General features: G+C 39.3%; 1 protein-coding gene across 1 annotated transcript in view; it reads left to right on the plus strand.

Moving 5' to 3' along the window:
• The window catches only part of DPY19L1 (dpy-19 like C-mannosyltransferase 1), a 96,080-nt gene that overhangs the window by 50,157 nt on the left and 28,008 nt on the right, over window positions 1-17,915 (plus strand). Inside the window, exons 11-17 of the mRNA XM_077811038.1 lie at window positions 211-288; window positions 6,117-6,203; window positions 8,101-8,160; window positions 10,842-10,922; window positions 15,219-15,320; window positions 16,220-16,291; window positions 17,058-17,107. Coding sequence (XP_077667164.1) covers window positions 211-288; window positions 6,117-6,203; window positions 8,101-8,160; window positions 10,842-10,922; window positions 15,219-15,320; window positions 16,220-16,291; window positions 17,058-17,107 — 530 coding nt within the window. The remainder of the gene's footprint in view (window positions 1-210; window positions 289-6,116; window positions 6,204-8,100; window positions 8,161-10,841; window positions 10,923-15,218; window positions 15,321-16,219; window positions 16,292-17,057; window positions 17,108-17,915) is intronic.

A 17,915-nucleotide genomic window follows, 5' to 3' on the forward strand; every position in this document is an offset into this window, starting at 1 on the left:
GTAAAGCAACATTTTAAATCTTATTCTTGAAATGTTTTATATTTTGTATTCTTTGGTTGTTATACACAGCCCCACCTTCTTTCAAAATAAGCCATTGCAAAAATTCATAAGCCATTAGCCATTAAAAGGAGCTACAGATGCTGAATAATGTATTTATGCTGTATGAATGTATACTTTTCAATTAGTTTAATCTTCTCTCTTTAATTCCAGATAGCCTCGTTATTTGCTGTGTATGTTGTTGGTTACATTGACTTTCTCAAGTTACAGAAGATACTTTGTGTACATATGGTAATACTTCCTTTTAAAAAATCTAGTCAAATCAGCTAGTCAAGAGAAGTTAGTTTTAGATATTTTGATTAGTTGTGTAGTGAGTATAAAGAGTTACTGTAAGTAAGACTAAGAGTGAAGGGAAAAAAGGAATAGAACCCTGTCCATATATAGACCTTGAGATGCACAAAAATGACATTTTAAAATACACCACTGAGTATTTTCTGCCTTTACTAATTGTGTATTGGAAAAAAAAGAAAAAATTACTGGTTTTAAAAGAATACTATCAAACTTGGTAGACCAACATTTTAATCTGTCGTAGAAGTAGATATTTTAGAGATGCCTTGCTAATAAATAAATCTTTTTATGATTTAGACAAATATGTAAATGTAAACCAAGTATTTTAATATCCTAAATCATTAACAGTGCACGGATTTGTTTTCCCTTTAATGTAAAAGCTAAGTTCACTTCTGCTACAATATCATGGCCAGTTCAAAGATGTTAATTGGAACAAGTCATGAACAGGGCCGGATTAAAGCGGGGCTTTAGGGGCTGCATCCCAGGGCCTCTGACTAAGGGGGGCTCCGCAAAAATATATCCATAGTGATATACAATTCAGTGGTCACCAGCCCGCCAATTGCGATCGTCTGGTTTTTCATGAAGCCTCTGCCAGTTGATGACGGTCTCTGGGCCGCTAGAAGTCCGGTGGCACAGCAAGCTCAGGCAGGCTGCCTGCATGCCTTGGCCCCACACTGCTCTCGGAAGCAGCAAGCTGCTGGCACGTCTCTGTGGCCCCTCGTGGTGGTGGTGGGGAGGCTCTGCGCGCTGTCCCCGCCCACAGCGCCGTCCTCGCAGCTCCCATTGGCGGGGATGGCACTTGCAGGTGCGTGCAGGGCATGGAGACAAGCTGTCCCCCTCCCCGCAGGGGTGCGCCGCTCTGGACCCCGCATTCCCCTGAAGCGCAGGGCCCCCCCAAAGCGTGGAGCCTGTGGTGGTTGCCCTGGTCTGTCCTATGGACAGGACAGCTCTGCTTGGACCTGTTCTGGGCATCACCAAAAATTATACAAACCTGGCACCCATGGATATTGGTCATGCATTTACAGGTTTCTGTATTTGTGTATTTTGAGAAACATCTGCTACCACATTATTTTCTGGATTTTTCCATGGTGTTCAGGATCTTCCTGAAGAGTCTAATTGCTGTAATACGCTTCATTGTCTGGGCATACCAAAAGGACAGGAGACACTTGATATGGATTTTAATCAGGCTGCAATTTTATTATATAGAGATCTGGGACTACCAGGCAGATAAAGTGTACAGTGCAGGCAAATAGATGTTTATTCAAATCATTATCTGGGGCTTTCTCCAGCCCCACTTCATTTTCCATCCAGGTCCCTCCAGCCAACCCATGGTTTGGACCTTAACCCTCATAGGAGGGTTAAGGTAGCTATGAGACCAGGGGAGTGGGGATTGGCTCCCTGTTGTACCAATCATAGGAGTCCCCAAACCTCCTCCCCCGTTCTGTTCCTTTACCCAGCACCTCCTTATGAGTCCTTTACCAGGCCATTTATTTGGTCACTGGATGCCTTCCCTATGGAGTACCCGCACTGGACATCCACCACACACTTACAAAATAAGGTGCTACATATAGCCTACCACCTTCTCTTATCAGAAAAGGTCATCCCTGACACCCACTCTGGGGAAGGCAAAAAAACCTCATTCGACCGAAGCCAATCTGGTGGTGCAGGAAAAATTCCTTCCCAGCCCCCCTTAAAAAGGAGTGACTAGCACAATGCCCACAGCAGGTCCTAACCCGACTTGAAATTTGCCTCCACTAGGGGTGGGAGGGTGGGTGCTGCCTTGCCTGCTGCATGGAAAAAAGGGGCTTCCCACGCCAGAGCTTGCACCTTTATGGCCGTCAGACCTCACATTCCTGGGGGATGAGTCAGCGCCGCAAAGCTGACCACCGTTCACCTTTTGTAGCAGTCTCGGACCGCCTTCACCACCCCCCCCAGCCATAAAGCACAGCTGCCCTCCCTCGGCAAGCCCAGCCAACGTTTGCCTCGCTTTAAATGCGGTGCAGTCATTAAGACTTAAGAAATATCCTATTATGCATTGTTGAACAATATACTGGTTAGGAGGAGATTATTGAGAATCCAAAGATCTATAGTTCACCTACTAGAAGAAACAACTTAATATAGGCGTATGATTATCTTTCCCCCATTGGTTCTTTCTGTCCTTCTCTTGAATTCTTTTCTCTCTTCCCAGGAATTGATTCTCAATCTCCATCCTCCACTTCTCCCCATTCCAATGTGTTATAGTGCCTCCCCATCTCTTCTATAGATTTAGCGCTTTACTTCGTTATGCCATCCCGTGGGTTTTCATTTATTCTTACAGATTCTTCCCTTGCTGATTATGGTCTCTCACAGTGGGTTCAACTGATTCTTAAAGAGTAGTCTCCTCATGGATTTTGTCCTTTTACCTTCTAATGGATTTTGGAAGCACATCCCCGGGCTATTCAATATCAGCTTCTGAGACATTGGCTGGGCCTGTGAATCCATATGTTTTTGTAAAATCCAGAGTAATTCTTGCCAGAACAGCATAGTGACAGCTACAACTGAATAAAAAAAAATATTGGAGAAAACTATGATACGGTTAAGTATGCCTATGACCAAAGTGCTGCATCAAATTTTTGGTTTACCAGTTTTTATGGTGTTATTTATTTGAAATGTACAGCTTTCTGTATGACAAAAATATTAAGTTGTTGTTTGAGTAGTGTCCCTCTGGGTGCTTCAGTTCAGGTGCACATGCATCCTGTGCCTTTGATCAGAGATTTTTGGTAGTGTTGCTTGTCCGGCCTGCTCATGCACCCTACACATACTCCTGCCCCATACCCAGGTTATTTAGGGCTGTGTGGGCAAACAGCCTTCAGTTCCTTCTAGTGGTGCTGGAACTAGGGGTACTGCTACACCCCCTGCTTGAAGTAGTAATAAACACCAAATACATGGTTTTCATCAGCAGCACCGCTACTATAAAAATTGTTCCAGCATGCTTGGTTCCTTCTCAGGTGCCTTTGGCCAGAATTGGAATTTAGTGTGTTCTTGTTTTCTCTTTAGAGTTATTATAGTAAGTAGTAGTTTAGTTTATAGTAGTTTAGTAGTTTATAGTTATTGGAACTGTTGTTCTCATTTTCTTTCTCCCCTCCAAAAAAATTTTTTTTTTCTGGTTCTGAGGAGTCCAGTATTTTTTCATGAATATGGGATGCTGGGCTACATGGGTTTTAAAAGGTGCCTCTCCTTTTGAGGAGCCATTCCTGTCAGTGAGGATTTTTTCCCTAAATTGCTAATGAGAATTGGACTCTCAAGTCTCCAACAAAATAGTCCTAGCTTTGAAACCTTTTGCCACTGCAGGCAACATGGAGTGCAGAAAATTCTGCTCCAGAGGAGGACTCAGGCATCTCCTAGAGATTGAGGATTTTCTCGTTACATAGACAAAGGGTCTTTCTCTATGGGTCTCCACCAATTCCATTGCTTTTAAAAAGAAAAGGAGTACTTGTGGCACCTTAGAGACTAACAAATTTATTTGAGCATAAGCTTTCGTGAGCTACAGCTGGTGAAGTGAGCTGTAGCTCACGAAAGCTTATGCTCAAATAAATTTGTTAGTCTCTAAGGTGCCACAAGTACTCCTTTTCTTTTGCGAATACAGACTAACACGGCTGCTACTCTGAAACCTGTCATTCCTTTTAAAGGTTCTCAACAAGATCAAGCACAACCAAGCCAGGGTCATTTTGATTATATCAACTTGGCCAAGACAAGTTTTGTATCCGTACCTTGTCAGACTCACCTTCTGCTCTCTGTGGCAACTCCCCATCTATTCTTGACTGTCTCAGGATGTGAGTCAAACACTTCACCCCAATCTGAACATTCTGCAACGCAAAGCATGGCTCCTCAATGGCTCTCAGGATTAGAGGCATCCTGTTCATTGGGAGTACAACATGTGCTGTTAAATAGCAGGGAGAAATCTACAAGACACACTTACTTCCAGAAATGAAGATGTTGTCATCTTTGGTGTAACCTCTGTTATTTTTCACCTGTCCAGTCATCTCTTTCCACAATCTTGGATTACCTATTGGAATTGAAAACATCAGGTCTCTGAATTCCATCAAGGTTCCCTTAGCATTAATAACAGCTTTCCACACACGTTTAGGTGGTTTCTTAATTTTCATACATCTGATCAAAATGAGGTTCTTAAAGTCTTACAAACCTTTTCCTGCAGATTAGTGATCCTACTCTGCTTTGGGATTTCAACCTTGTTTTTAACCATCCCATGAAACAGCCTTTTGAACTACTAGCTACATGCTCTGTTACATTTGTCCATGAAGACAAGTCTTTTTGGTGACCTTCACTTCTGCACAAAGGGTTGGAGAGATTGGGGCTCTAATGGCAGGTCCTCCATTGACTGTGTTCTCCAAGGAAAATGTATCATTACAACCCCCTGCAAAATTTTTACCTAAGGCGGCTTCTGTTTCATATTAACCAGACTGTTCACTTTCCAGTTTTCTTTCCTAAGCTACATTAGTTTCCTGCGTAGAATATCTTCCATATGCTAGATGTTGAGAGGGCATTGGCCTTTTACTTGAACAGAACCAGAACATCCAAAAGTCCCCATGACTTTTTGTTTCTATTGAGGATAGGTCTGAGGAATACATTATCTCCCAAAGAGACTCTCTGGATGTATTATTGCATGTAATGGTTTGGTTGATGCTCAAACGCCCCTGCAAGTGACTGCATGTTCTATTTGATTGCAGTCTGTCTGTCTAGCCCTACTCAAGAATGTTCCAGTTGCTGAGAGATCTGCAAAGCTGCAACATGGAGTTCAGTGCATACTTTTTCCAGCCGTTATGCTTTGGTTCATGCTGCTAGATCAGATGCTGCAGTAGACAGTGCAGTTCTCTCTTCAGCGCTGGACTCTGTTCTAAACCTCCCGTCTCCTTGACCTAAGGAGTCACTTTGAAGTGGAGCACCCACAGGGACACAACTCAAGGAAAGAGCAGTTACTCACTTTATGCAGAAACTGGAGTTCAAGATGTGTCCCCCTTTGGGTGCTCCACTACCTGCCCTCCTTCCCCTTTGCTTTGGAGTTCCCTATGTGGGGCTTTGCAGTAGAGAAGGAACTGAAGGTGGGTTACCTGTACAGTCCTATACAGCCTCTCTTCGAGGCATAAGCATGTTGAGTGCGCATGTGAAGGCCAAACAGGCACTGCTGCCAAAAATCTCTGATCAAAGGTACAGGGTGCATGCGCATCTGAAGTAGAGTACCGAAAGGAACACATATCACAAAGAACTCCAGTTACTGGACAAGGTGAGTAACCTCTCCTTTTTTTTCCTCCTCAAAATTTCTTTACTACTTTGTCCACGGGACTCTGAGAGTCTCTATCAGCATATGTAAGCATATGTAATCATATGTAAGCATATGATCTAGCAAAATAACTTGACAGAATGAATAAAACATCAGAAGAAGCTTTTAAGAAAATGAAAAAAGAATATAATAGGGGTTGAAATATATTCTGTTGTTAAATCTTTTATTCCATGTTACTTGCATCATCATAGTAGTTCACATTTGCTACATTGCCATCATTTAAAATCTTTATTACTAACCTGTCTCAATACAGTTCTGTAAACTGGGTCTCTAGCTTAGAGAGTTGCTGCATAGTATGTAGATATTGATATATTTAAAGAAAACCATGGTATTGCTGTCAGTTATTAATTATTTTATTTATACTATATGTTGTATTTGAGAGAATTACTTGATGGTTTAGATATTCTGAGATTTTTGTATTTTCTTATTTCAGGCATCTCTTGCACTGTGTTTCGTTTTGATGTTTGGCAACTCAATGTTATTGACATCATATTATGCTGCCTCTTTAGCAGTTATCTGGGTAAGTTTTAGAAGAACTCATTTCAGATGCTTAGGAATGTACTTCTGCACTATTATCTATGGATTGGCGCATTAAATGGAGAATTGTTAACTTCTCTAAATAGTTAGAAAAGATTATACTTCCATGAGATCGATAAGGTTAGTCTTGGGCAATGTTCCCTCTAATTTTTGACAGGCCGTGTGCGCAAAAAATTTCTTCTGGGCAAATTGTTGTGCTTCTGTGCAAATTTTTATGTGTGCGGTGTTTCACCATATGTGCAGGGTTTAGGGTCTGTGTGCGCGTGCACAGCTTAGAGGAAACAGTGGTCTTGGGAGATGTTTGGGGAATGGGGAAGGGTTAATAAAGTCAGTAAAATGTTGACACATCAAAGCTTTGACACAAGAGAAACTGAACATGGACTTATGCTTTTTCATGTGTAAGGCTAGAACAATCACGTTTTACAAGGTACTAAAAGTTATTTATATGCTGGCAAATTTTGTAGAACATCTGACACACAAGGTATACGTGATTAACTGATTGGACTTTAAAGTAAAAGCTGTGGCTTCTGTTTCTGTTTGAAGCTTAAGCAGTATTAAAAAAAAAATCTTAAAACGTATACTTTTTCCAAAACTGCAAATAGTACAGAACAGTATGACCAATAACAGAAGCAACAATAATCAGAAATTATGCGTCAATATGAAAACAGTCTTGGAAGGCCCACTCACTCAGGAACACACTACAAGCATTATTTAAACCATTAAAGGTTTGCAAAAAGAAAAGGAGTACTTGTGGCACCTTAGAGACTAACCAGTTTATTTGAGCTGTAGCTCACGAAAGCTTATGCTCAAATAAATTGGTTAGTCCAAGTACTCCTTTTCTTTTTGCGAATACAGACAACACGGCTGTTACTCTGAAACCTGTCATTAAAGGTTTGTCATCCAGTATATTCCTCACCACTATTTTTTACAGAGAAAACTTACCTAAGCAAATCATGTACTTACTCCAGGAAGGAAGAAGACAAAATTATCAATCAAGGCTAGTAGGAGGACACTAAAGAGAGCCTATTTCCACCCCAGTCTCTCTTGATGTTCCATCCTGGAGGCATGGAGGGTAGCCCAATGTCTCAGTCTTTTTATTTTAACTTTTTGTCTCTTAGATCTTTTCTGAGAAAAAGGGATGCTGAGCCACCCCATGGCTCCTTTGTTAGCTAAAATGTCCTTAGTTACAAAAAAAACTTCGTTGTTTAATCATTTGTAATGAAATCTTGATGTCATATGGCCATTAGTCTGGTGTAGAGTAGGCTTCTTACAGCTCTTCAGTTAATGCCCCATTTCTGATTTTTATTGCTCATAACATCCACTGATGGTAAGAGTTCTTGCTATCATAAGATGGTGAAGAGGGCATACAAGAGGAAAATTTAGAACTTAGTAACAAATTTGTAACTTAGTAACAAAATGCAGGGAAACCTAGTGATTCTGTGTTTAGTAATGTTTTTCTGTCATTCTACCTCATCTTCCCTTGGGGATTCTTCGTGTACATTTTTTTATGCTGTAATTAGTAATTATTCCTTACTTTGAAGTTTCTTTTTGCTGGTGAAAATAGGCACGCTTTCTGTGCTTGTATTGCCTTTGATGTTTTTTCAAGAAAACCTGAAACTATATAAAATAGATTCTCGCCCGGAAGAGAGAAGAGTGGTTCTAATTCAGTGTATGGAAACTGCAATAATAAGAGTATCAGTTCTTATGATATTCAGTCATGTGATCGACAGGTTACATGGGTTTGAACTATACTTTTTAAGGACGTTCATTTGGTGACATGTCAAGCTCTGTAGAAAAAATACATAGTTTTTTCATGCGTTACTAGAATATGATTGGAAATATCATAAAATAGGTGCATTAATTTTTAATTATTATTTTAGGGTATTCTTGAATTGAGTCCAAAATTGCTGAAAAGGAGTAGAAGAGAAGTCAGTTTATGGGTAAGGATTGATAATCCAATTGAATTTATCAGAAAAGAACTACCACTTATTGGTCAGCCAAATCAGGAAATTATCCATGTATTTCTAATGCAGTGAATATGTGAGAATTGATAGTTTGAAGTAATATTTTGAATATCAATATCTCAAAGTTGACTAATATCCCACAAGGAAAACTGACACAAAAAGGAATAAAATGGATAAGTAATTTGACAAAATTGAACTAAAAGCTTTCACACTGTAAGAGTTGTTAGAAGTTAAAAATACAGGAATTTTCTAATTAGTTACAATATTTACAAAATCATAAGAATTGGACCACTTAAACTAGGTTTATCTCCAAGACAGAACTGTGGAAGGAAATTGAAAAATAATCCAATAAAAGAGCAAATTGTATGCACTCTTACTTGAGGGCAATACTGACAAAATGATTTAGTTTGAGAAACAGATATGAACAGCAAATTTCTCCAGAGGATTGAAAGAATATGATGATAGTACAAGTTGACCATCATGGAGAGAATACCAGTGGAAAAGTATGATTAAATATTGGCTCCCACCAGACTTGCAAAACAAAATGAACACAGTAAAATTCTGGAGGGGATACTATGATAAAGGGGATCATTTCCAAATCGTAATCCTAATTTTAAAGGAAGCTAGTTAGATTAAAAAATAATGGATGTAAATTCCTTTTACTTTGAGGCTAGAAAAATGTCCCAATTTGTGGAAATTAAACAACTCTGTAATTAAACAACTCTGTTTAATTTCTTATAACTGCAGCCAATAAATGTGATGGGTTCTCCCAGGGTGCCACCTGGAACTGGGATACCACTGAGCCCCACTGACCCACCATCTGGGTGCTCTTTACACCGTATGGCTGTGACCAGCCTACCAAACTTTCTCCCAGGCTTCAGCACACATACAGGTAGGGGCACAAGCAGCTGCAGTACATACAGACTGCTGTGATCAGCTCTGCATGGGGAGGCTACAGCTTAGGAGCTACTCAAGTGCCCACCCCCCTCTGAAGTGTAAACCCAAAATTATAGCGTCTTGTGCTGCACAGGGATCTGTAGAGCGTAAGCTCATGAAATTCGCCCTCTCCCTCAATGTGGAGAGGAAATATACAACAGCTTTTGCCCCAACTTAAGACTCCCACACACTGGTTTGTGATAAAGCAAAAACAAATTTATTAACTACAAAAGATAGATTTTAAGTGATTATAAGGGATAGCAAGCAGATCAAAGCAGGTTACCTTGCAAATAAACAAAAACTCAATCTAAGCTTAACATACTAAAGAGGTTGGATATGAGTAGCAAATTCTCACCCTAAATGATGTTTCCAGGAGGTTGCAGAGATTCTTAAGGGGCCAGTTGCACTTGCTTCCAGCTTAAAAACCCCAGGTGTTTCTTTTTCAGGCTAAAAATTCCTTCAGCCTGGATCCAGCACTTCCCCCCAGTTCAGTCGTTGTTCCTTAGGTGTTTTCAGGAGTCATCTTTGGGCGGGAAGTCAGTGAAGAACCTCGATGATGTCACTCCCCTGCCTTAAATAGCTTTTGCATAGGGCAGGACCCCTTTGACTCCAAGCATCTTTCCCACACTAGTCAGTGGAAAAACACTGGTATTCCCAAGATGGAGTCCAGTACCAGGTGACCTGGCACATGATCCTGAAGGGTCCTAGCAGCCATGAGTCAGAGATTGTTTACAGCACCCTCAGGAGGGACTTCCTGTGGTAGATTAGCCTCTTCTAAGACCTATTGTTTTCTTCTAATGGCCCATCAACCTGAATGGGCCCTTCCCAGCCAGCCATCTAGACTGAGAATCTTTTGCCTAGTGGGTGTTCCCCAGGTGTAAACACATTTGTAATACAGATATATATATAGTCAATATTCCAAACTTCAGATACAAAAATGATACTTGCATACAAGTAGGATAATCATATTCAGTAAATCATAACCTTTCCAATGATATCTCTGATGACCTATCTTGCATAGAATACATTATGATTGTCATAATATCTCTAAGAAGAATATGGGATGCAGTGTCACAAATATATTTCACCCTTTTGCTTGAAAAAAGAAATACCATCTCTAGAAAGGTGATTAGCAAGAATAAAATAATTTTTAAAAATGGAAAGACATGCTACCTACATTAGATTAACTGAACTATTTCAGGAAAGGAACAAAATGGGATATATATCAATTTTTAAAATTACCATATGTATGCCTCAACTTGTAACTAGTCTGCCTCAGTTCTTCTGTTTTCCATTAGCTTGTTTTTATTCATCCTCTTTTAATACTTACACTGTTAACCATTATGTTAATTTTTTATTAAAAGGAGCTAAAAATAAGATTCTGGAAACCTCATTTCTGCTGACTGCACTCTTGCTGTGATACTGTTTCAATGCACTAGGAAAGAAGAGGGAGTCTTAACTGTAGTGCTTGGAGCAATGTGCATAAAGCAGTACTAGATCTTTCAGTTTCAATAGGAAAAGATTTAATATTACTACTGTGTTCTCTAATTATTGGAATGTACTTTGAGTTACAAATCAAACACTTCTTGTGATTGTCAGTTGCTTTATTCTTGACACTTTCCTAACACACGAGAGAACTTTTTCCACTAACTGTACAACTCCAGTATGCTTTTTTTCTTCTGTTGTCCTCCTTCAGTCTGAATGTATCCTTTATTTTGTAGGCCATTGAAGGATTTGCTTGGTTATTTGGGACAGTCACCTTGAAATATTTGACTTCTCGAATATTTGGAGTAGCTGATGATGTAAGTGCTGCTTTTTTAATGTTAGTCATTGTTAAAGGTTTTATTTTAGACAGTTATGTTGCTTCATATCTTATTTAATCCTTTAAACATTTTCTTCTTTTCTGAGAAATTAAATATTTAAACTGCACAATATTTAAGATGATCGCTAATTTATTATTCCATTTTCTTCCTAAATGACATGGACTTAAACATTAAACCAAGCCAATAAATGAATGCTGTTACTTTTTGGTAAGCCAATGTAATGTTCCAAGAAATTGAGTTAGCATGGAAAAGTGAAATTTTGTTCAGCTCTTAGCTGACCACTATTCTCGTAGGACTATGCATTTGCTAAGTAAAACTTTGACACATGGCAAACAACTTAGTAAAACTGTCTTCGGAGTTTTAAAAAATTTTAGTGACTTATTTTTAAAGACCTATTCATGCTTTATGGGAAACCCTGGGAAACACTGAATTTATAAATTTTACATTTAGATGACATTGTTCTGCATTACTACTTTATCATTAAGGGGTTTTGCATGAAAACAGAATCTAAACATTTACATTTTATCTATTTGGCATGTTTTGATCAGAAGCATTGAAGAAGGAAAACAGAACAATGCTGTAATAAATATTACTGTAATACAGTAAAATAATCAACAAGTAACAAATTGGCAAATGTTATCCAGAACTAGAATAAATTGTTAACAATACAAAGAAGAGAGATGATAGTAAGATCTTCAAAAATAATGTTGAAGTTTTGGTTAAGATAATTGTTTCTATTTTGCTTTATTATCCTTTATTATATTATATATTTGGTATTGTATTATCATGAGATTTCTAGGATTACTTGCACAGAAGTGAGAGAGGAATTATCACTCCAGGGTTTCATGATTTCCATAGCTATCCTCCAGGCATTTGGTACAGAAGCTGATTTAAATGATAGGTTACAAACCACAGTCAGTAGTTCTGCAATTTCACATTTGAGTTCCTTCAGAACTCTTGGGTGAATACCAGCTGGTCCTGGTGTTTAGTTTATCAGTTTGTTCCAAAACCTCTTCTAATGGCCCTCAATCTGCAACAGTGCCTCAGATTTGTCACCTAAAAAGAATGGCTTGTGTTTGGGAATTTCCTTCATATCCTCAGCCATGAAGACCGATGCAAAGAATTCATTTAGTTTCTCTGCAATGGTCTTATCGTCCTTGAGTGCTCCTTTAGCACCTCGATCATCCAGTGGCCCCACGAGTTGTTTAGCAGGCTTCCTGATTCTGATGTACTCAAAAAAATTTTTTGCTATTACTTTTTGAGTCTTTGGCTAACTTTTCTTCAAATTCTTTCTTGGCCTTCCTAATTATATTTTTACACTTCATTTGTCAGAGTTTATGCTCCTCTCTATTTTCCTCAGTAGGATTTAACTTCCACTTTTTACAGGATGCCTTTTTGTCTCTCACTGCTTCTTTTACTTCATTGTTTAACCACGATGGCACTTTTTTGGTTCTCTTACTGTGTTCTTTAATTTGGGATATACATTTAAGTTGAGCCTCTATTATGTTGTCTTTAAAAAGTTTCCATGCAGCTTGCAGGGATTGCACTTTTGGCACTTCACCTTTTAATTTTTGTTGAGCTAGTTTTCTCATTTTTATGTAGTCCCCCTTTCTGAAATTAAATGCTACAGTGTTGGGCTGCTGTGGTGTTTTCCCTGCCACAAGGATGTTAAATTTAATTACATTATGGTCACTATTACCAAGCGGTCCAGCTGTATTCACCTCTTGGACCACATCCTGTGCTGCACTTAGGACTAAATCAAGAATTACCTCTCCTCTTGTGGGTTCTAGGACTAGCTGCTTCAAGAAGCAGTCATGTAAGGTGTCAACAAGCTTTATTTCTACATCCCGTCCTGAGGTGACATGTACCCAGTCAATATGGGGATAGTTGAAATCCCGCATTATTATTGAATTTTAAAATTTTTATAGCCTCTCTAATCTCCCTGAGCATTTCACAGTCACTATCAATGTCCTGGTCAGGTTGTCGGTAATATATCCCTACAGCTATATTCTTATTATTAGAGCATGGAATTACTATTCATAGAGATTCTGTGGTTCAGTTTGGTTCATTTAAGATTTTTATTTCATTTGATTCTACGCTTCCTTTCATATATAGTGCCATTCCCCCACCAGCACGACCTGTTCTGTCCTTCGATATATTTTGTACCCTGGCATTACTGTGTCCCATTGATTATCCTCATTCCACCAAGTTTCTGTGATGCCTATTATATCAATATCCTCATTTAATACAAGGCACTCTAGTTCACCCATCTTATCATTTAGAGTTCTAGCATTTGTATATAAGCACTTTAAAAACTTGTCAATTTTTAGCTGTCTGCCATTACATGATGTAATTGAATGGGACTCTTTTCCATTTGATTGTTTCTCCTCAGATCCTACCCGTATTTTATCATCTTCCATCCTCTCCTCTTTACTAGGATACAGAGAATCACCATTAATAGATCCTCCCCTAAGGAATGCCTGTGTCCAAGCCACGTGCTCCTCCGCACCTGTCGGCTTTCCCCCAGCCCTTAGTTTAAAAACTGCTCTATGACCTTTTTAATTTTAAGTGCCAGCATTTTGGTTTAGGTGGAGCCCCTCGTTCCTGTATAGGCTTCCCCTTTCCCAAAAGTTTCCCAAGTTTCTAATAAATTTAAACCCCTCCTCCCTACGCCATTGTCTCAACCACACATTGAGACCCTGCAGTTCAGCCTGTCAAACTGGCCCTGCGCATGGAACTGGAAACATTTCAGAAAATGCTACCATGGAGGTCCTGGACTTCAATCTCTTACCTAGCAGCCTAAATTTGGCCTCCAGGACCTCTCTCCTATCCTTCCCTATGTCATTGGTACCTACGTGTACCATGACCACCAGCTCCTCCCTGGCACTACACATAAGTCTATCTAGATATCTTGAGCGATCTGCAACCTACGCACTAGTTGGGCAAGTCACCATGTGGTTCTCCTGGTCATCACAAACCCAGCTAACTATGTTTCTAATGATTGAATCCCCCGTAACTATTACCTGTGAATTCCTAATAACTGGAGTTCCCTCCCCCAGAGAGGTATCCTCAGTGCAAGAAGGTACCACATCATCATCTGGAAGGAGGGTCCCAACTATGGGATCATTTTCCTCTGTCATGTTGGATGTTCTCCTTCCCTGCAGCTTTCATCCTCTTCAATACACAGGGGCTGTCAGACCGGGGGTGGGACCATTCTACTGTGTCCCAGAAAGTCTCATCTATGTACCTCAGTGTCCCTTAGCTCCTCTAGTTCAGTTACTCTGGTTTCCAAAGCTCGTACATGGTCTCTGGGGGCCAGGAGCTCCTTGCACCGAATGCACGCATACGCCATCTGCCCATAGGGCAGGCAATCATACATGCTGCATTGGGTGCAATAAACTGGATAGCTCCCACTCTGTTGCTGGACTTCTGCCTGCATTCTCTTTTTACTCCTGCAACTCGTTCCTTTGTTAATGTTTTGTTTTTATTAGGGGGTGTTTTTGGCTTTAAGTTTAAAGAATGTTAAGTGTCTCTCACCCTTCCTCACACTTCCTCCTCTAAACTCCCTTGCAAAACTCCCCTGTTAGCTGCTCCTGTTTCCTAGCTCCTCTGGTTACTTAGGAGCAGGCTTTTTAAAACCTTGGTCTTCCTGAGTAGCCTTACCCTCTGGTTAAGGGTTGATAGGTGCTAAAGGGCTTAGTGATCAAAACCTCTTTAAGAAGCTCTCAGCCTTGCCACTAGGTTCAGCAAATGGTCCCCCAAACAAACATACCATGTGGTATATTTCAGCCAAGCAACAAGCACACCACAAACACACACACTACAGATAACAAACCTACCCCAAACATCACGTAATTGTCCTTCCTTCACCTGGAGAACTCCCTTGCAAAGCTCCCCTGTTAGCCGCTGCTGTTTGCTAGCTAGATATTCCAAGATGTTCCCAAAGTTCATGGGTATTAGATGGGGACAGAAGATAGGAAGCATGCATCCCCTAAGTATGAATATGCAAAGTTCTTGATGAACCACAGTTACTTGGTAATCAACTTTTTTCTTGTAATCTTCTGCTGTATGTATTTTGGCAAACCTAACAATTTTGTACCTGAAAATCTCATTTAATCTATCCAAATAATGACTTGGTGCATTTACGCTTGTACTATAAATAAAGGGTTTTTGTTGAACTAAATAGGAAAATGTTTAACGAAAAAAGAACTTTGTTACAGCATATGAGATCAATTTCTTATTTACTGATGGTTTTTGCTTTATATTTCTTACCAGGCTCATATAAGTAACCTGCTAAAATCAAAATTTATTGGCTACAAGGATTTTGACACATTAATGTACACCTGTGCTGCAGAGTTTGACTTCATGGAAAAAGAGGTAACTTATTGAAAATTGATTTACAAAAGAGGTAACTCGTTTATATTTTACCTCAACTGTGATTGCTTCTGCCAACAAATCTGAGAGCTATTTGCTGTCATTGTAAGACTTTTGTTTCCACATTCATGAGGAGCTGCAGGGTCCAATGAAAGTGTTTGTGTGTGTGTTTGTTTTTAAGTCCGCTTAACTTCATTGTAGATTTTTGTGAGGGTAGAAATAGATACAGTACGATTTCAGACTTGAAAGCTCTTAGATTTGGATGAGAGAGTAAGTACTGTATAAGGAGAGATTCTTTAAATTTTGTAATACTGCTTGTTTTATATAATTAGAACTACGTAACAAAAATGTTGAGGGGACGAAAAGTAGGTGAGAACCATATCTTGAGGTCCAATGTCTTGTGGTTTGTCTGTGCAGAGAATCACTTTGGCTGGATGAATAAAAATGCTTTTAGGGCCAGTAAACTTGTCTTGGCGCAATCATAAATTATGAATGCTAAAAAATGAATTGGTGAGTGTTTGAGATGATCCACTGTTTAGTTCTAGTCTTATGACCGATAACTAAAGAAAATAAGCTGGAGATAAGATTGAAGCCTCCAGAAAGATTCTAAAGGCAATTGTAAAATGGAAAAGAACTTTATGTAATGTTAATGTCTAGCCTTACTTAAACATAGGGGGACTAATTTATAAATGCTGTATCAGTATTATGAGTATTAATTTGGTAGCTAGATAGGGCTTGATGTCTTGTATCTCCTTTCAGCTCACTTTGTTTTTGCTATATGTTGAAATTTAAATCTACCCTCAGGAAAAATATTTCAGGACTAAAGCATGGTAGCTTTCAAAGTGAGACTGGTAGTAAATAAAACTAAATTTGAAGGAAATAAAAATTTCTTTGCATTTCAGACTCCAATAAGATACACAAAGACGCTACTACTTCCCATTGTTCTTGTGGTTTTTGGAGTAATCATCATGAAGGTAAGTTATTCATTTAGTGAGTTAACTATTTCCTCTTTTGGTGGTGTACTAAAGAGGGCAGTACATTCATCCAAATAAGGAAGAGCTAGGTAAATTACAGTAGAAATGATAGCCAGATTTTTTTTGGAAGAAATGGTGCACCATCTTCTGTATGATATAATCCACTGACCCAATCCTACACCACCTGAAGTGAATTCCAAAACTTCCATTTTGCCTTATAAAAATCATGCCTGTAAAAACAGCCATTTAAAAATTAATGGGTAGTTTTAAACGTTTAATATACATTTAGGACTAATTTGCTCTCCCTTATGTACCCTTTTATTTTGGGGGCTAGTAGGACCTTTGTAGTTGCTTGGGGCCAGAGTTGTTCCTAATTATCCTGTTCAACTTGAATATTTTTATTCTAAACAATTTAAAAATGAAATTTTATTAAAAATATACTGTAGTTTTATTTTGCACGTATTCTGTACCTGATTGACAGACTATATAACTAACTGTTTTTTGTTATTGTATATTGCATTATGTGTAAAACATTGCAGTTTAATCTACTCAGGAACAGACAGGCTAGATGCAGGCTGCTTGTCTAGTAAGAATTCTTTGTTGGCGTGTGTATCTAAAACATATTGAATGAAAACTGCCTTTACTAATGTTTTAACCGTACCATCTCAAGCCCTCTTAATTTAATTTTAGAATTTTAAAATGTTCAGAAATGCTTTAGAATTATGCTAATTTGTCCATATTTTGTTAACTTTCATTGTGTTCACAGGCAATTAAATATACTGTGTGGGTTTTATCTCAGAAAGACCTCTGTGAAAGGTAAGTATTGCCTTTAAGATGTTAAACTTAATGATGATCTTCGAGTGGCTCTGCATATTCCCTCTTATAGGTATTGTGGTGCCTAATGGTAGAACCTTCTCCCAGTAGTGTCCACTAGTATCCCTTCTACCTCTTCCCCCACCCCCCACATCTCTGAGGGCGAGGCCATGTAGGGATGCACAGCGCCCTCTATCACTTCAGTTCCTTCTAACCATGTGCCTGGATGAAAATGAACCTTTCCGGTCCCTTCAGATCTGGCATTTTACTCCATGTGTTTATTGTGAGTTATTTAGTGATTTGTATAGGTAAGTAGTTAATTTGTTAGTATCTTGGTTCCATGTTATGGTGGAACTGAAGAGGATAAAGCCAAGAATGAAGAGGTGTGTTTCATGCCCTGCTGTTTTCCCAGCATCAGACATTAGGTGCCTGAAGTATCTGGGAGAGAGCCATTCTCCTTCTGGGTGTTCCATCTGCCAGACTTTTACACTCTGAGATTGCCAGGAGAGGCAGAATAGATTCCAGATGCTTCTCCGTGAGGCTAAGCCCTGTGGACCTGGACAGTGATTGGATCTAGGGTCCAAGAGGCCAGTTTCGTCTCCTGTGACTTCCATCAAAGCAGTTGAAGGGTTCCAGGAAGTCAGAACCAGTATTGGGTCTGGCTTTGGTTCCCACTGCTTCATCCATCAGGCCCTCAGAACCGCCTGTGTCAGAACCAAGGATCATGCTTTCAGTTCTGGGTGTCTTGGTTCCAAAGAGGAAGAGGTCTACAGAAAAGATGGACACTGTTAGCAGTGCCGGATGATTTGCC

This window comes from Eretmochelys imbricata, chromosome 2 (assembly GCF_965152235.1).
Source record: "Eretmochelys imbricata isolate rEreImb1 chromosome 2, rEreImb1.hap1, whole genome shotgun sequence".
In the NCBI taxonomy this organism is placed as follows: domain Eukaryota; kingdom Metazoa; phylum Chordata; order Testudines; family Cheloniidae; genus Eretmochelys; species Eretmochelys imbricata.